Source organism: Triturus cristatus, chromosome 9 (genome assembly GCF_964204655.1).
Source record: "Triturus cristatus chromosome 9, aTriCri1.1, whole genome shotgun sequence".
Classification (NCBI taxonomy): domain Eukaryota; kingdom Metazoa; phylum Chordata; class Amphibia; order Caudata; family Salamandridae; genus Triturus; species Triturus cristatus.
In genome coordinates this window covers 85432710-85452823 of record NC_140592.1, presented here as the reverse complement: position 1 = coordinate 85452823, position 20114 = coordinate 85432710, and the positions used below count along the sequence as shown (strand labels likewise).

The 20114-nt window shown below is 48.0% G+C and overlaps 1 protein-coding gene across 3 annotated transcripts in view; it reads left to right on the top strand.

The window, feature by feature from the left end:
- Nucleotides 1–471: 471 nt before the first annotated feature.
- The window catches only part of IRAK2 (interleukin 1 receptor associated kinase 2), a 292230-nt gene continuing 272587 nt past the window's right edge, over nt 472–20114 (top strand). The window contains exon 1 of one of the 3 annotated variants that reach the window (XM_085624476.1): nt 472–964. In XM_085624476.1, coding sequence (XP_085480602.1) covers nt 838–964 — 127 coding nt within the window. In that variant the 5' untranslated portion in view covers nt 472–837. Of the gene's footprint in view, nt 965–993; nt 1007–20114 lie in introns of those variants that run through there. The other 2 variants (XM_085624478.1, XM_085624477.1) reach the window with 2 other exon arrangements.

Genomic DNA, 20114 nt, shown 5'->3' with positions numbered 1-20114 from the left:
AAAGTGGCTAAGTACTGCTAATCCCATATTGCACTACGTGAAGATTCTGTTTTGATCGTGGTTGCACAGATTGTCTTTTTCTACAGCCCTCTATTTCCAGTGTTCCATCACTTACCCTGAATTTATTACCTATATTTAATTTGTTTATTTTTGGTTATCGAGTTCTCAATAACTTTTCATCTAGCACTGTGTCATTCTGTGTTTTTCTCGAGTGGGTTACATACAGTTCTTCACCTTCTCCACACCGGAGTGGGGGCAGAGATTCATTATCTGGGTTCCTGTCTTGGTAGACACCCCCCGTGCCCCGTGGTCAGAAATCCTCGACCCGTAGCAGCCACCTTCCTACCTGCCTACATCAGCCACTTCTCTCACCTCGCCGGAACCGCGGCTAAGTCCCCGAGGAGCCCTCTGTTCACGGTTTCCGATTTCAAGTTTGTTTCGCGTCGTCAGCCGCGAGGGCGGGGCCTGAGAGGGAAGCTGGACCGAGCGTTTAATGCATTGGGAAACATACAAAGTACGGGAAGCAGCAGGGCGCCGTTTGGAGTGACGAAAACAGGACTACCGAAGAGAAAAAGAAAGAGACAGAGTCTGTAAACCTGCAGGCAGAGCGCGAGAGACAGCGGGACAGACAAAGTGTGGGGCAGGACATGGAGAATTAACGGTCAGCAAAGCAAACGAAGTTTACCAGGCAGGGATTAGGGAAGACGGCGAAGCCAGCGGAAGAGCGCTGGTTACCGTGTGCCTCACGCCACTGCCCCCAGGGACCCGGGGGAGTGAGACCAGAGCCGAGGAGCACACGCAAGGGCAGTTGGAGGCGCTGTGTCCGGAGCAGAGAGGATGGCAGCTCCTGTCGCGGGGGTGCCAAGACCCGCACCCCAACTGCTACTGGACATCCCTGCCTGTGTGCTGGAACAGTTCTGCCGGATAATGGACTGCCTGTCGGACAACAGCTGGATGCTCTTTGGTGAGACCCCCCCCCCCTCTCCTAACAGCTGGATGCTCTTTGGTGATGCATCCTGTGTGCCCGGGCCCCATACCTGTGTCTCTTATCCTCCCTACGCGTTACCACCCACTCCGCCTCCTATATCTACTCTGCTCCATCTCTTATTAACCTTTTGCCTCCTGTAACTAGAACGTTAACGTTTCCCAGGTCCATGTATGAGTCGCGTATCCAGTGCGTGGGATCTTTGCATTCTGGGACTTGTAGTCAGGGCTTTAAGTAGGCCGTGTCCTGCCGGTGCTCAGCACCGGCAGTTCTAAATGGCAGGTGCCCAGACGAGTCCCTGTCGGGCTCTTATTTTTGCCCTCACCCTGGGTGGGAAAACAAATCTTAACCCTGCAACAGTACCACCCTTCACTGCCTTTGAGTTAACTTCAAAGAAACTGGTTTTAGTTCTTTCACAGTCTCATCATTTTAGAACCGAAGCATTTTCAATATTATATACAACTAAGCCATGCTTTTTTATCTTATGTGACTAACAGCCATTGACGAAGCCATTAGTCCTGGCTTGTTGTAGGTGTAATCATATATCTGTATGTAACGACAAAAGCAGCAACATGCCAGTCGGGCGGCACACTATCCTAAGCACAGATTTTTAGCTTGTGTTTTAGGCCACGCCCTTAATTACATTGGCCACGCCCCTTCGAGAGCCCCCCTAGTTTTTTCATCTCACTTAAAGCCCTGCATGTAGTCCTGGTCATCCCTTACACAAAATACCTTGACTCGATGCGCTAAGCATGCACTGGTAACTTGGGAACTCAGTTTGTAGGCTCCTAATGCCATGCGAGTGCAAACTGTGGCAGTGGGGCTGGAACAATTCTCGGAGCGGGGGTGAGCCAATGGTGTCACATCACTAAAGTCACTGGGACTGTGAAAACTCCAGGCATTACACAAAGAACAAGTATGGCAAATGAGCCACTCCCATGCAGCAGGAGAGTGGTAAGGGTGTGGTATGTAGCCTGTGGTGCATTTTGGATTACACAGTAGCAAATATATTACTAAACATCACATCTTGCAATAGCGCACTGTCATTTACAGATAGCACATTTTCCATCGAATGGGCCCAAAAAATTGTACTGGTGTGCAGGTCTCAGCAAATACTTATAATTTGCACATCACCAAGTAAAGTGTCTTGATTTATTTTGAGCAAAAGACAAACAATTCATGGAAGGAATGCAGAACACATCAAAGCATTAACCCCCAATCAAGAGGCCTGGATTAAATCCATCATTCTTTTGCTCACAATACCACCCCAGTTTAGACCTGGCCATATGCATATCAGTCTTGACCCTGTGCCTCATGGGAACAGTCCAGCCTGAACTGCCATTCCAGGTCCTCCCTGGACCGGAAATAGGCATCATAAGACTGGTTTCGGAAGGCACTCAGAGTGGGTAGATATGCCCAGACGTGGGTCCTGTGCTCTCCATGCCACTGGAGTCAAGCTATCTTAGCAGATGAGGGGTGAGACCCCGAAACCAGACCTAGGATGCTTGTTTCCAGTCCAGGGTCAAGACTGATTTGCATATGGCTGGGTTCAAACTGGAATGGCATGGGGAGCAAAAAACAATGTATTTAGGGCCAGATCTCTACTGGGGTGAATGTATGACATTGTTCTGCATTCTGTCCATCAATTGTTCTTTTTGATTATTTTGATCTACTAAAATCTGTGTTTCCATCACTTTTCAGTTTTACAAAAAAGTATTTTGTCTGTGCATTCCTAATTACTGCTATATTTTGAAATATTTAAGCAGTTCATTTACAGATATTTAAATAATTAAATAATATTGTTTGTTAGAAAAAACACTGAGATCTTAGTCTTTCCTTTCACACTCCCTGTTCCCCCAGCAAGCTTGTCAAATAGTTCACTTTATAAAATCCTCTAACTTTGCAGTAGGTGAAAGAAAAGTAAACATCAATCTCCATGTTAAAATAATAAGCATCACTCTGTCAAAAGACATAGCCTGACATTTGACCTTTGTCTTTGAACACACAGAAAATGTGACAAGATGAAGGCAAAATGTAAAGCCATCTTTATTGCCCATTCACCTACTGAACTCCAGCATGGTTTAGTGCTAGAGCCACCCTCCCTCCACCCCCGAACAACGACCGGTATCTATAAGCCAGTGCTTAATTTGTAAAAAATAAATATATGAAAAGGGCCCTCATCGGGAGCCCACTGCAGTTTGCATCTTTTGCTAGCACAGCCAATGTCCGTATCAACACAACTACTAACTATCACAATCCTGTAAGTGTGACAATTCAGACTATTCCAGGTCCCCACAGATCTAAGAATAGCTTTGGCGGCAGTCATTAGTAATTTTTAATGCAAGTTGAAATAATAATTGTTGTTGTGCTCATCCCTAATTTAGACAAACAGCGACACCATGTAGCAGACTGACATACGTGCCGGTGTTGACAATTAAGTGTTGGTGCCGAGCACTGGAAACAACCAGCTCAAATTAAGCACTGCTATAAGCCCGTGGTGATAATGTCTCTATGGAAATGTTTCAGATGCTTTCTAACGTTGTGCATTTTCTTTTATAATTCTAAGCTCCTACGAACCCTGTGACTAAAAGACCTGTGTAAATAACATTTGTTTTGGGCTTTGTTGTATTTTTGTGCACTAGTCCCTAATACATCAATCATACAAATGTTTTTTCAAAAATGTTGTGTTATTTCTGCATTTTTTTTGTTTACATATTCAGCAAGGACTTACCATCATGGGTAAAGCAGGAGCAGTAAACACAAGTGAGCCCTTTTTAGTTCCGCCGGACTATAAATGGTAACTGGTGTTGGGTAAAGTCCTGTCCCACATGGACCTACCTTTAAGTTTGCTTAGTTTCTATTTGGCATGTTGGATTGCTTTAGCTGGGCCCGCCCTTTTGAACATTACGGTTAACCGTTTTCAAATTGTTAATACAGGATCAAGTTGGGGTAAATGATGTTGTCACACTGCCTGATATTTTTTCGGAAATCAAAAGTTATGAACGACCCTACAATCCAATTTTAAAGCAGTGAAAGGTGCCATAGAGTGCTTTACAAAAACTGAGCATAAAATCAATTATTAACTGAAACTAACTGGAGTTTTCATTAGCTGTGTTAAGGAAATGTGTAGACGCCCACATGCTGGCATCTAGAATTAATAGAAAACATTGGCAACTGGTCATCTGGAATTTTGGCATGCGTAAAATCAGATTTCAGTGTTTAAAATGTACATTTTTTTTGTTCGTGTTAAATCTGTTGGGCATAACCATTTTTTCTTTTTAAAAAGCGAACTAAATTCAGAAACATTTTGCAATATACATGTTTACTTCAAAATGTGTTAATTTTTTTTGGACGGATGTCTTTATTTACTCCTGGAAAACTTTACAGTAACTGCATGCATTTATATAGTGCAACACTACGCAAAAGGCATCAGTGAGCTGTGCTGGGTAAAAGGAAGACCACACATCTGGTTTCTAAGAGAGAAAGTGGACTGTCGTATTATGGTGTGGTGTTCATTAAGGGGGGGGGGGGAGGGGGGTCTTCAGCTCTTTCCTAAACAACTGGGGCAGCCCCAATTGAATTGGGAATGTCGTCCCAGATCCTTGTGTGCATGGATGGAGAAGGCTCGTTGCTTTGTTTTCTTTCTTTTCTTTGCACTTTTGTATGCCATCTGACTGCAGATGTACCAAGAGCCATCGCGAATGGTGAGCTTGTTGGCTCGGAAGGCAGGTATCGGGTCATAATGGCGTTGTAGAGGATTGAGCTAGTTTTGAAGATTGTGTGGACTGACAGCGGCAACCAGTGGAGTTCCATCAGGGTGGCGGTAATGTAGTCCTATTTCTTCAGGCCCTCTATGAGGTGTGCTGCAGTATGTATACTGACTGTAAAGAGGTCCGTGTGGATTCCTGGAAGCCATGGAGCAGGGTATTTCCACGATCCCGATGTGGTAGTGCAAGGGCTTGAACAGCAGTTCTGAAGTTGCTTTTTGGAAGAAATGATTTAACTTCATAAGCAGAGTGAGCTGGTACAAGGCTATCCTGATTTTCTTGATGTGTTCCTTGAAGGTGAGGTCTGTGTCCAGGGTGAACCAGAGTGACTCTTCATTGGGTGAGAGCTGGGATTCAAATCTGTCTAGGTTCATGCCTTTGAGTCAGGTGTGGACTACCTGTTGCTTGATTTGCTCGGGGAATAGTAAGAATTCTGTCTTGTTGCATTAGGCTTCAACTAGGTGCTGGACGTCTTGGCCTTGATGAAATGTAGACAGCGTTTGATGTTAGTTGTCTGGAGCAGAGGAAACCTTCAACTATGGTACGGTGTCATCAGTGTATTTGTGAATTTTCATACTGTTATCTGTGGTTAGAGCCCTGAACGGCTCAGTGAAGAAGTTGAAGATAACTTGGAACAATATAGAATGCAGGGGAACTCTGTAGATGAAAGTGATCTTTTTTTAGACCTGTATGTGCCCATGTAAATGAACTGGTTTTGCTTTGATAGGTTTGAAGAGAACCAGTGAAGGACGTTTCCAGCAAATACTATTCACAGCTTCAGGGAGTGGATGAAGGTGGGGTGGTCAACAATATTGAAAGTAGCTAAGAGGTGTAATAGTATCAGAAGGCAGGGGTCATCTTTATCTGTGATCAGGAGGGTGTTGTCTAATAATTTGTGATTTAGCCCTGTCCATGCTGCAGCATGATATGATAGTCAGGCAGAAGTTGGTTGGTGTTGATGCCAGCCTGAAGTGGTACATAGGCTGCTTTTTCAATGTTCTTGGCAAGGAAGGGTAGATTAGTGAAGGGCTGGTAGTTTGTGAGGTAATCAGTGTCTGTCTTTTTTTTTTTTTTTTCTTTTTTTTTTTTATAACAATTTTATTGGAAACAAAATCCACAACATTGCAGCAGTCATGACACTTAATTAGCACCTCCACAGGCAAAGTATACATTCGGGCGTTGGAGACAACCGGCGATATATTCAGGGCAGATAAGTGTCTGTCTTGAGAGCTTCAGGGAAGATACTTGGAGAGAGACAGGTGCTGACGATGGTGAGACCGGTCTGAGAAGAAATAGCTTTAATGAAGGATTGGGTGAAGACATCCTCTTCATAGGTGGCTTTGAGGGAGCTGAGGATGTTAGCGTTGTCTTTGAAAGACTAGGCTTATGAAGAATGACCAATGTGAGATGTAGCGTGAACTAGTTGGTGTCAGATTAGATGCAGTTTTGGTGGTGTTAAGGTGCTGTTGGAGCTTCTCCTTTTTTAAATTGATGAATGATGACCGCATTGCACTTGTTCGTAGAATGTGAGAGAGGAGGGTTTGGCTGCGGTTGATGCAGTGCTTGATTATTTTGGAGAGTGTTCTGCTTCTGTTGGCAGCTTCCTTGACAGTGTTGGTTTATTACTTGGCCTTGGCTGATGAGATGAGCAGTCTGCTTGTCACACAGAGGGACTTCAGTAGCATGAAGTTCCTGAGACACTAGTGAATCTCCTGTACGGGGCAAGGTTAACATTGAGGGCGTAAACACTTACATAGGAATGGTAGTTGAAACCACAACCCCATAATTGAGCCCCATGAAATTGTGTAGTGTTACATTTTGCTGTGTTATTAAAACACTTCCTTTTTACTAAGACAAACAATGGGATGAAGATTTCTTTATTGTGTCTGTTGGTGGATTGTTGAGTTCTGAGCTCTTGTCTCTTCAGACTATTTTCCCGAGAGGCTTTTGACTACTTGCTTGCCTTCACTACCCGAGAGTTGTTTATGCAAAGGATATATTTAGCCCAAACTGCAGTGGCATAGTAGAACAGACCCCAGGACACCAGTGGCAAATTAACTTAACCACTATGGTCAGTGCTCAGTATTCATTATCTACCCTGTGGCTCCGAACAAGGCACAATAGGATTGAATGTGGAGGATTGGGAAGGGTCAGTGAGGGACAGTAGGGTAATATCTGTGAATATCAGGATATGATGACCATGTGACTCCTTGCTATCGGGATACTTACAAACGTAAACAATCGCTATATTCCAGTAAGTTGTAGCTTTATTTGCATCCAATAAAAAATATTCCTGAAAGACCACTTCTGGAAACTGGTCCTTTTAACCATTAAGACCTACACCCACAAGGGTTGCACACTTCTCCGATCCACTTGGGATCGCTTGTCTTCAAGTGTGTATACATTCTCGCTATAGATATTCCATATCTAGATCCAGTACCAGGAGGATGCATAATGTTGCTCTCCAAGGAAACGCCCCACTATATGTTGGGCCCCTTCGACCCCCACAGCAGTGACTCGATTTAGTGATTGTAAATGGGGCTCCCAGTTTTTATTTTACATGTCTGCCTGTACTTCACTATATTTACATTTTGTTCATTGAAAAACATGATATTGCCCCTGCTGTCCCGCTATGACAGCGACATGCTGTTTTTCGGGGGCGATTTAAATATGTGGCTTGATCCTAACCAAGACTCCTCTAATCCCCAGGCGACCCCAAAAACTCGCTTTAGTAAAGTATTGCAAGACCTCCTTCAATCTCTAGATCTCTGAGATTTATGGCGTAGGCACCACCCTACAACTCCGGGGTATACCTTTTTACTCTGCGCCTCATTCTGCTCACGCTCGCATCGATTACCTCTTTGTTAATGCCTCAGGTTGCCAATGGATTACAGGCACAGATGTCCTACCCCGTACGTTATCCGATCCTTCTCCTCTTTTATTGCACCTCGCCATCCCCCATTCATGAGGGTGGGAGAGACGATGGTCGTTCCCAGCGTCGGCCTTTCTCGACGAGGTCTTCAGATCTGAAGCCCAAGAAGCCATTACAGAGTACTTCCGCCTTAACACAGGCACAGTCGAGCAATACTCTACTCTACGGGATGCCTTCAAGACGTATATCCGAGGTGTCATTATTTCTAAGCAGGCTGGGATATTGCGCTCGATTTGTCGTGAGCGGGCTAGATTGGAGATTGAACTGGCAGGTCTGGAGGAGTCCTCCCCCCGACACGCTTGTTCAGACCAAACAGAATGCGCTCCTCCTGGAATTTAATGAACATGCCGACAGGGAGGCGTCCCTATTGGGTAAATAACAACAGGCCTGACGGTATGGTGAGGGGGAGCGTCCAGGCAGGACGCTGGCTCGCCTGGTGAACCCCCCCTCGTGGAACTGGGCATATCTCATCCTTACTTAGCACAGATGGATCAGTGACAACTGCAGACTCAGAGATAATGGCGGAGACGGTAGGCTATTATCGCACACTCTATACTACCACACTCCTTGAGAACTTTTCCCAACACCTGTCATATATGCAGGAGATAGCTATGGTCTATCTCACTAAAGGTCAGGCAGAATTTATGGCGGCTCCCTTTTCAGCAGAGGAGGACTCAGATGCACTTGGCGCCCTCACAGGCTCGACAGCTGCGGGGCTAGACGCCCTAACTAGAGTTTTTTATAAAGCTTATAAAGAGAGCCTTGTCCCCCATCTCCTGGAAGTCTATGCCGAGGCCCTAGAGGTCGACGCTCTTTCCCCCTCTATGCGGGAGGCGGTCATTTCTTTGTTGCTCAAACCAGGCAAAGACCTCCCCACCTCCTGCTCATCTTACCGTCCCATTTCGCTCATTAATTTCGACAACAAGATCCTTGCAAAAATGCTTGCCACACGTCTCTCCCTTTTATTAGACCAAATTCTCTCTCCGGCGCAGTCGGGGTTTATCCCACACCACTCTACAGCCCTTAATCTTAGGACCGTCTTTTCAGTCCTCAATCGGACTGAACCCTCCACCCCGGCGGCGATTGCGCTTCTTGATGCAGAAAAGGCCTTCAACTCCCTTGAATGGCCCTTTCTTATGGCTGCTCTTCGCAAACTCGGTCTTCCTTTCAATTTTATTGCCCTAATTGCCTTGCTCTATTCTTCCCCTACAGCTCGCCTCCGCATCAACGGCTCATTATCGACCTCCATCCCCATTTCTCGTGGGACGCGCCAGGGATGCCCCCCTATCCCCACTATTATTCATTGTTGCAATGGATCCTCTGGTGCGCCATCTTCAAGAAAAGCATCTCTTCCGTGGCTTACAATTCCCGCAAGGTCCCCTTTTGATTTCCCTATATGCGGATGATATCCTGCTTTTTGTGCGACATCCCCAAGACAATCTCTCGCTCCTCATTAAGGAAATCGGCAAATTTGGCACCGAGTCAGGTCTGAAGATAAATTGGGGAAAATCGGTCCTCTTTCCCATCACGGATGCTACCGTGGCCGACGACAACGAATATGCTTTAAAGGTAGACAAGGAAACCACCAAATACCTCGGAGTCCACCTGCATAGAGAAAAAGAGCAGGTTCTACAACTAAATTACGGCCCTGCAATTGAACTACTGACCCTACAAGTCAACAGGTGAATACAGCTACTCCTATGCATGGCAGGCCGCATATCCCTTATCAAGATGAAAATCCTGCCCCAATTCCTCACCCTCTTCCGTACCATCCCAATTCCTCTTACTAATATTATTTTTGTCCAATTACATAGTCTCCTTATTAGACTTGTCTGGGCGGACCGTAGACCACGGGTCTTATGGGACACACTGACGCTCCCTTATGCCAGAGGTGGCTTTGCAGTCCCAGATTTCCATCTGTACTACTTAGTGGCTCAAGCACAATACTCCTATCACTGGTTCCATCCTGACGCCCGGATACCCTACACCATTACTGATAAGGGACTAGAGGCTCCAACGCCTCTTGCTTCTCTGCTCCCTAAAGGCAAACCCCTTGACCCACAGGATATCCAGCCTCTTTCTACCACATGCTGGGCCTGGCGGAAACTTAACCGTGTGTTGGGTTCAGGCCCTCTCTACTCCCCAGCAATCCCCCTTTTTGACAACCCTCTTCTTCCCCTCACCGTGGAAAAGCAAGTCTAAACTACCCTGGCACACCTCAAACTGACCACATTGGGCTCTCTCTTTCCAGATGGACAAGCGCGTAAGCTATCTGACATTGCCCGGTTACCCGACTTGACATACATGGACAGCTTCATAATGACAAGACTACAAGGTGCTCTCCGATCCGCCTTCTCCACCTTTCCCGCGTCAGGCGCAGAATTCATTCCGCTTACTTTGCTCATCTCTGACACAAACGGCTCCCACTTAATTACCAATCTCTACAAAGCCTGCATGTCTCTTAAAACTGTGCAAGACAGGGGGGTCAAGCAACAATGGGAGGAGGATATTGGACAGTCCCTGACAGATAAAGAGTGGACTTACTGTCTCGACCAAATTCAGAGAGTCTCTCCTAATCATCGACACAAACTCCTTCATTTTAAATGTATCCACCGTACATGTATAACCCCACTGCAATTGGCCGAATTTGATCCATCTAAATCTTCTGCGTGCCTGAAATGCGGTGCGGTAAACGCCGACTTTACCCATATGGCATGGTCCTGCGCGAGGATCCTCCCTTTTTGGAAGGAGGTGTTTCAGACCCTTACCGCTATTATTGACGCTCCTCTGCTTCCTTCTCCGCGTCTGGCCCTCCTTGGTCTAGTTAACCGCATCAAGCGCTGCTATTGGCGATTCATAGCTAGTGCACTGTTGTTAGCCAAAAGAGAAGTAGCTCTCCACTGGGGGGCAAAATCTAGTCCCCAGAGGACGGCATGGACATGCAGCTTAGCCTACTGTAGTCTACAAACTGAGATTTTCTCCTCCCTCCAACCTCCCACCTCCAGACCGTAAGATATATGGTGCATCTACCGTTCCCATCTGCAACAAGCCCTATGTTGCGTCTCAGGTCGTCCCTACCCCCGCGGAACCCGACCCCGGAACCCATTCTTGTATATCGTCCCCCTCACGAGACTAAACTATTAACCTCAAAGCATTCCTACAGTGTGGGCAGCTCCATCAGTTCTGTTATTAGGCATGGCAACCTACTCCACTGTTACCCTACTATATCATGAAACAATAATCTACCTGTATTCTCTAACCTTGACACAGTGCCAGCGTCACTTCCCCCCTCCCAGCTGTATTATGGATCTTTTTATTTGCGATTATATTGTTTGGTGTATTTTTTATTATTAGTTTGTATTTTGTACAATTTATTTCATCACAATTTGTGTCTTTCTATAGGTACATGGTCAGATATTATGCTTTGTGTATTGGAACATGTGTATTGTTTAATTGTATTTTTGTCTTTTATTCATATTTGAAAAACAAAACAACAAAAAAACATGATTTTGCAACTAGTATATTTCCGCATTTAACTGATTCCTAGGCACTGACTATTTAATGCCTGTAGGGTTGGAGTGTGCGAAGTACTTACTCATGTACAATAAACCAATATATTTACCTGAAAACCTTAGCATAATAGTACTAGTGTGCATATAGATCTACAACTAAGGGGCAGTATGAAGTCCTCTTCCTTTTTAGGTCAAGCCAGGGCAGCGCATGTGGTGCTCTGCGAGGCATCTTGTATTGGAGTATGATTTTGAAGTCCTGCCCACTCTCTGCACATATTTGTCATTGGCTTGTGTCATTGTCCTTCGTAAATGCTGGCTTCTGATTCGTTAATAGGCTTGTTTGTCCCTCCTTAGTACTGTCTTGTCTTCATTTGTAACCTCCCATGAGGACTGGCCCTTTTACTTTGGTTGTTCCACTGTAGGTCTTTTTTAGTCTATAAGCACTATTTTCTTTAATGAGTTTCTCCTACTGCAGGCACCATATGCTTTCCTGCAACATTCAGCATGCCATGCGCAATTTCAAGGGGCGCTTTAACAAAAAAAGTATTTATCAACTTGGCAAACAAATGCTTTTTTGGGTGAAAGCGCCCCATACCGCACTTTCACTTTATTAGCGGCCACAGACCTTGCTTTAGAGACGCTTGTCTAAAGAAAGGGGCGTGGCCTATATTAACGTAAAAGCGCAGCATGGAGCTCTTGTAAACAACAAGCATTTGCAATGCAATAGGTCTGGTATTTTACAAACGTTGACCTATTGGTATTGTGAATGACAATGCCTTTCATTATTGCAGGTTTTTTAAACACATAAATAAAATGCATTGGCATTTACAATGCCAAAAGCTCAACATCTCGCAATTGCGAGACCTATTGCATTGCAAATGCTTGTTTAACCTCCTAAATTGTCAATATAAACAGCTATTGAACTGCACGTCATGACTGACAACATGGGGAGACTCTTAAAAGAAGATCACATTTCTGAATGTTTTCCATTTTATAGAAATGGAAACGGACTACCTTTGACCTGTGTGACATAAGTAAATATGGTAAATGTGAGTCTTAATTGTAAAACCTTCATTTTCATTTAGATAACAACTGATAGCTGATGTTGACGTACATTAATAGCTCGTGTTGAGAAATCCCAGAATTATTAACCAGTAATCTTCATTACTCCAATTCTCTCTTTCCCTTTGCAGTCCCTATATTTACAAATAGATCCGCTCCAGGCTGCCTAAAAGTTTCTGAGAGGCCTGGTTTGACAATCCTCTGAGGGACCCCACCTGCTTGGTCTTGCCAATAGTATATATAGGGCGCCTCCCAACCAAGGGTCTGTAGCATCAGTATAGCCTCTCTTGAAGCGAGTCAGCTGTACCTTTAGTCAGGAAGGGGGCGTCCTAAACACTGACTCAGAATTAAGTCTTGATCCTTGGATTAGTTGCAAATCCCCATTCTTTGACTCCATCCTAATGTTACTAGATCACTCCTTTATGGGCACGCCTAGACTCAAACCTTTGTGCCAAGCTGAAAAAACAACACCTCCATGGGATTAAGAAGAAATTTAATTTACTGCACACACGGATGAAAACAAAAAAATGCATGGAATATGAAGTTGTGAGATGAGAACCGAAGTCCCAAACATGATCGTTGTGTTTCGCTCACCCATCTCCCAGCAGACACAGCTATTGAACAAGCATTCACCCAAGTTAGGCAAGCTAGCAAAGGCGTGACAAGAGTCCAACCAGAGCTCAATGAGCCAAATCACAAGCCGAGAAGGTAAATGAATTATCTTGCAAATCGTGCAAAACATTTCATGAAAAATATGATAAACCCTCTTTAGAATTTTCTTTTTTTTTTTTTACTTCTTTCACTTCTGTTTCAGTTTAACGAGCCAAACTAAAACATTGGAATGTCAAGGGCTCCACTGAAGACAATGAAGGGCTCCGGGCTTATTATGGCTGATCTAAGCCTTCTGCTCCAGCATTCCAATGTTTATCTTTCTGTTTCCCCTCTTTTAATTTAGAACATTCTGCCCTCAGTGGGGCTGCGACTCGGACCTATACCTTGGGTTCAGAGCCTTTAACAACCGGTATAGCGGTCGGTTGCTGGCTAGAAGACTATATTCTAGAAATACATTGAATAATGTGTTTGTCAATAGGTTCTAAATGTGAACTTCGAAACATTTGGGTATTTTCTGTACTCCCAAGCCTTTGACAATGTTGGCATGATCAAACCAAAACCCAAGGCGTTTTCCCCTGTGCTCTGGATATGTGGACTATATTATTGTTATATATGTCTTCACATTATAGTCTAATAAACCATGTGTGAGTTAAGCTTTAGAACAGCTTTTTATCACAAAGTGAATTACCTAAAGTGCTGTCTAATTTCACTGTCGAAAACATTGACACACTAAATTGTAAATTAATTTTCTTAGGATCACACAATTTACTCAAATTGACAAGCAGGATTTCAAGCCAGATTTTTTACATTGTCCAATTCGGCCAACATGATGGGTATCACCACCTCTCTGTGGCTAAACCCCAAATAGTAATGACTTGTGTTAAGCACAATTTCAGGACCGTTCTGTGTGCTAAACAAATAAGGTGCAAATTTAGTGCATTTGGTGCAAATTTTGCAAGATGGTTCATTAGAGCCATCTTGCAAAATAATTCAGCCAGGCACTACAAAAGTGGTCTTTCCATAAAAAAACAAGTTTTTAATATTTATCATCAAATCGTGCAACACCACAAAAGAGAAACACATAAGGCAATCTAGCAGACTGCGTGGATTAAATGTGCATCTGAATTGTTCTCCATAATACCAAGTGATGTTGAAGGAAAGGCAGGACACACAATTTTATGTTAACAAAGCTTGCCTTCTGGCCATAATTTGAAGTTGTTGTATTGAAGTATACAAAAAAAGTGATGGGTGGAAGGCTTAAATTAATAGCACCGCTGATAATTCCTTGGGCTGCCTTCTAGTCCACCAATATTTCCATACCATGCCAACTCAATTTGGACCCAGCCATATAAATATTAGTCTTCCCCCCCCTGCTCCAATAGGAACAGTCCAGCTCAAACTGCCAGGCTTGCTCCTCCCTGAATCGGAACACAAGCATCCCAAGGCCTGTTTCGCTGGTATTGGGGCTCGTCAGACAGTTGTAGCATGGTTCCAGAGGCACAGTGAGCACGGGACCCATGTCTGTGTATACCCATCGCACTTAGGGAATCATACTGAAGTATACAAAAAAGGGATGTGGAATGCTTGAATAAATATCAGCCACTGGTGATTCCTCAGGGTTGCATCCCAATCCGTCGTTTTTTGCACACCATGCCACCTCAGTTTGGACCCAGCCATTTGCCAATCTGTCTTGACCTTGCTCCATTAGGAACAGTCCAGCCCAAACTGCCATGCCAGGTCTTCCCTGAACTGGAGTACAAGCAATCAAAGACTGGTTTCGCCCTGGTTGGGGCTCTTTAGTTGGTTGTTGCTTGTTAGGTCTCTCCTAAGACAGCACCAATAGCTTAGCACTGTTTGGCTACATTGTCACTTTAATTTCCTTGCTTCTCTTTGGTTCGGCATGCTGGTTTCACTTCCTCTTTGTGGGCTTTCCCTTTCCCCTGAAGCACGTCCCTAGTATTCGTGTCCTTCCACTGTTTGTACCTTGGGAGCTACTTTTACCTTTTAGTTTAGTGAAGCACTCCATAAGAGAGCCTGTGTTTGCAGGCAGTCAGTCTGTCTCCCTAATGTGCTTCTACCCTCATCCTGCTACATGTTGTTGCTTGTCTCCTCCCACCCTCCGTCCCTTTCGTGTTGTTGCTTTACTGCTCCCACCCTCTTGTCCCTCACCATGTTATGTTATTTAGATTTCTAAAGCGCAACGGTTACCCAAGGGTGTCCTGGCGCTAGCTACTACCATCTGAACACTGTCGACATGGAAATCCTACTTGTTGAAAAGCCAGGTTTTTAGTCCTTTCCTAAACGCCATTAGGTCAGTGGCGGTTCTGATATGGAAAGCGAGTTCATTCCAGGCCATTGTGGCACCAGTGACAAAGCTTATACCTCCCCAGTTGACTTTTTTAATGGGAGGTGCTATCCCCGTCTTAGCTCCCGAGGAGCGGAGAGCTCTTTTAGGGACATACCATTGAAATCGATGTTCTTATCCTTCGAAGGGCTTTAAAGACGGTGCATAGGGATTTAAAATGCACCAGTTCTCTAACTGGTAGCCAGTGAAGCCTTTTAATTTCCTTGGTGAATTTTGGCGTGCCGGTAAGCAGTCCAGCTGCTGCGTTTTGCAAAAGTTGGAGCTTGTTTAAATGTTGCACTTGAATGTTCAGGTAGAGACCATTACAATAATCCAACCTTGATAGAATGAGAGATGTTATAATTATGCGTTGACTGTCCTCCGGCAGAAAAGGCCTTATTTTGTTAATCATTCTTACAGAGTGAAAGGTCGCTGATGTAATGGCAATTATCTGGTCCTCTAAAGTGAGTTTATCGTCAACTATAACTCCCAGATTTTTTGCTTTCCTGGTAGGTTTTGGAAGGGTGCCTAATTCTTCCCGCCACCAATCAAGAGTCCAGAAGCTGGGGGAGGAGCCTAGCGCGCAACCAAGATGGCCGCGTAGGTGCGAGGCTCCCGAGGACCTCCGCGACCTCCTGAATTAATCCTGGCGATATCCTGTCCTTGTTGAGGGGACTGTGTCGGTGAACCCGAGCTGAGGCGCCACCCGTTTTTTGGGCTCGAATCGGACCCCGAACACCGGTGGGAGCATCGATTGAAGGTTGCGGCCTTCTCCTCGCCGGCCCCCCGGATTGGAGTAGTGGGGCGATCCGGGGACGAAGTGAATAACAGCGGCGAGCGGGGCTGGGCGACTCGCGTACCCCGCACTTTCACTTTCGCTTTTGCGCCCTCCTTGCCTCAGGCGGGGTCGGGCTGCGGAGCGGGGTGCGGTGGTGTTGCCTTGTCCAGGTGCCCGGCTGACCCGCCGGCGGTGGGTTGACCCGCGGCCCGGTGGTCGCCCCCGCCCCCCCCCCTGACACCCGTGATTTGGTGTGGCGGCCCGTTTGGAGATCTTGGCACGACGGTGGAAGGGCCAGCATGTCCACCAAACAAGATGGCGACCGGGCGAAGATGAAGACAACCCGCCGTGGCACGGCGCACCAGGCCAATAGTATGGATCGCTATACGCTCCAGAAGGGTTCTCCGGAGACATCGCGGTCCTCCCTGGTGGGCCCGACGGAGGCGCCTGCCCAACCGGTGGATCTGACCCTCCGGGACGTCATGGGCGCCATCGCAGAGATGAAGGCCTCAGTGGACCAGCGTTTCGATACCTTGGCGCAAAAAATTGACTCGGTCCTGGTGGATGTGGGCCTTGTGAGGGCAGACTTGTCAAAAACGAACGACCGAGTTGACTCCCTGGCCCACACCACAACGAGCCTCACTACGGACGTGGTGGCCCTCCAGAAGGAGGTGCGCCGGCTTGGCCAGGCGAGCGCCCTGATGGACCGGCGACTGGAGGATTCCGAGGGTCGGGCCCGGAGGAACAATGTTCGCATTATTGGTGTGCCGGAGGGCCGAGAGGCGGAGGCGGTAGATCTCTTCGTGGAAGAACTGATCCTGACCCATCTCCAGCCCCGGGGGCTGAGTAAGCTTTTTGCGGTGGAGCGTGCCCACCGGGTCCCTGGGGGCCGCCCTAAGACCGGTGCACCGCCGCGGCCTATTATTGCCCGGCTTTTTAATTTCCGGGACAGAGACGCCATCCTCCAGACCTCCAGGCAACAGGGACCGATCAGGCTGGACAACATGGATGTACACTTCTACCCAGACTTTACTCCGGCGGTCCAGAAGCAGCGACAGAGCTTTCTTGGTATTAAACGTCGCCTAAGGGACCTAAACCTCAAGTACTCAATGCTCTTTCCGGCTAAGCTGAGGGTGGAGGTGGATGGCCGTACGCACTTCTTCGACCGGCCCGAGGTGGCTGGGGACTGGTTAGATACTTTGCCTGGAGATCGGGGTGGGGGGGGCGCGGCTGGCGGGGAGGGCCCGCCGGATCAGAATTGAGGGGTGACTGTATAGGCCTTGCTCTGGATATTGTTCCTTTACCATATATTGCTTTCGTATGTTCCCCTCCCATGGAGGTCGGGTGGGGTCTGCTGGGGGCTTCCCTCCTCCTCGGGGGGACTAGTTAGTAATTAGCTATGGGGCGACAGGCACACTGCACTTTGGGGGGGCTGTCTGGGCTCATGCAGGGGTGCAGGGAGGGGGGAGTTCTGTTGGGACCGGGGGGTGGGGGGGGTGTGTTGTTTGTTAGCACCGCAAGGCAAACCCGCAACTGTTTTGTTGTTTTTAAGATGCTCGGTGGGGGGCGACCGATTGTTTTGACGTATGATGGGGGGTAGGGATTTGATTGTGTTGTCATGGAATGTTAACGGCCTGGGGGATAGGATTAAGCGTGGTGTGGTCCTGCAGTATTTAAAACGTATTTCTCCAGATGTTGTCTTCCTGCAGGAGACACACCTTATAGGTAACACCTTTCATGCAATGAATCGGCGGGGATATCGTTTGGCGGCCCACTCCGGCTTCACTTCGGGCTCGCGGGGGGTGGGTATTATGGTCAAGAACTCGCTCCCGTTGGAGATTGACGAGGTGCGCCATGATGAGAGGGGACGTTACACTGTTCTGGTGGGACGAATGGAGGGTAGAGTGTTTATCTTTATATCAGTGTACGTCCCGCCTGGGTTACAAGCCACTACATTTGCGGACCTGGGGCGCCTCCTTCTGGACCTTCCGGGTGGCCTGTTGGTGGTTGGAGGGGACTTTAACGCGGTTGCCTCTGGGTCTATGGATCGCCATCCCCCTAGGGACCTCCCCCGGGCACAGGCGTGGCTGCCCGGCCTTTTAGACACGCTGGGCCTGGTGGATTGCTGGCGCTTAAAGCATCCCGTATTGCAACAGTACACCTTCCACTCGGGGGCCCATGGTAGCCTCTCGCGGCTTGATTACATCCTTGTCCCGGCGGCCCAGGCAGGGAGGGTGGGGGAGGTGCGCCATTTGGCACGGGGTATCTCAGACCACTCCCCATTGTTGTTGCATTTCGATGTCTTCCCGAGGGGGGATGGCAGAGTGGCCCCGATCAATGCATGGTATTTGCGCGACCCCACCATTCGTGCCGACTTGATCAAATCCTTACAGCGCTATTTCGATGAGAATGTGGGGTCGGTCCCGTCTGCCATCTCCCTGTGGGAGGCTTTCAAGGTGGTTCTTAGAGGGGAGGCCCTCTCCTTTATTTCCAATGCCCGGCGGCGCGAGCGGGAGGAGGTGACCCGGGTTGAGGCCGAGATTGCAGAACTGGAGGGTGACCTGGGGAGCGGGGTAACAGACGCCAAGTTGCATGTTTTGCACTTAAAGCAGGCGGCCTATCGGGCCCTCGTCACGGAGGCGGCCAGGGGCCTCAGTAGAGAGCAGCAGGGGCGATTGTATGATGTGGGTGACAAGGCTGGCAAATTGATTGCGTGGTTGGACAAGAGGGAAAGAGCGAGCCGCGTGGTGCCTTTGATTGAGAGCGTGGATGGTGTGTGCGTCACTGAGCCGGAAGCCATTGTCTCCTGCTTCGCGGATTATTTCCGCGAAGTCTACTCCCCGGTTTCTCCCTGCTCGGAGGAAGATTCCCATGCCTTGCTTCGGGACATCGCACTGCCCTCCCTTACGGTGGAGGACAGGGATTCGCTGGATGCCCCGCCCACCTCGGACGAAATTGCCTCGGCTATTCGCTCGGTTGCATCCGGCAAGGCCATGGGCCCCAATGGTATTCCCATTGAGCTATACAAGCTACGCCCGGATGTGTTGGCGCCCCACCTGCGCGCGATGTTCCTTGCGGCCCACTCGCAGGGCTCCCTCCCGCCGGACCAGCGTCTGGCTACAATTGTGGTGATCCATAAGGAGGGGAAGCCCCGTGAGCGGGTCACATCCTATAGGCCGATTTCGCTTCTGAACGCGGAGCCCAAAATCCTCGCCAAGGTGTTGGCCAACCGGTTGGTTGGCGTGGTGGGCGATTTGGTCCACCAAGACCAATCGGGCTTTATACCACACCGCAACACGGCGCTTAATCTGCGGCGCTTACACGGGGTGCTCGCGCGTATCCCATTTGTGCGGGAGCCGGCCATCTTGGCGTCCTTGGACGCCACCATGGCGTTTGATACGCTCGAATGGCCATATATTTGGGCGATGCTGGCGAAGTTTGGGTTCGGCCCGGGTTTCGTCAGCTGGGTCAAATTGCTATATTCGGGCCCGTTGGCGCAGGTGGTGGTGAATGGGCGAGTATCTGCCCCATTCGCGCTGGGGCGGGGCACGCGACAGGGTTGTCCCCTGTCGCCTCTCCTGTTCGCCCTGGCCATGGAGCCCCTGGCGGAGTGGTTGCGGTGGCACCCTTCTATCCGTGGTCTCCGCTGGACCCCCGAGCATGAGGACCGCGTGTCCCTCTATGCTGACGATATCCTTTTGTATCTCGCCTCCCCGCGCAAGTCACTGATCGTCCTGGTTGATGTTTTGCGCTCCTTCGGTCGCAACTCAGGCCTGGTCATCAACTGGGCGAAATCCTGTGTCTATGTGCTCTCCGGGGAGGCCCCGGTCTTGCCACGGGACTGTCCGATCCAGATTGCCTCCCAGGGTTTCCGGTACCTGGGTATATATATCACTCTTGACCCGGAGGCCCGCTATGAGCGGAACTTGCTGCCCCCCCTCCAGCGTCTGAGGGAGGACGTGGTGCGCTGGCGGCATCTGCCGCTCTCGCCGCTCGGCCGAGCGGCCTTATTTAAAATGATGTCCCTGCCGCGCTTCCTCTACGCCCTCCAGAATACCATGGACCTGGTCCCGGCACGCTACTTTCGCGAGGTGGAGGGCCTCCAGCGGCGCCTGTTCTGGG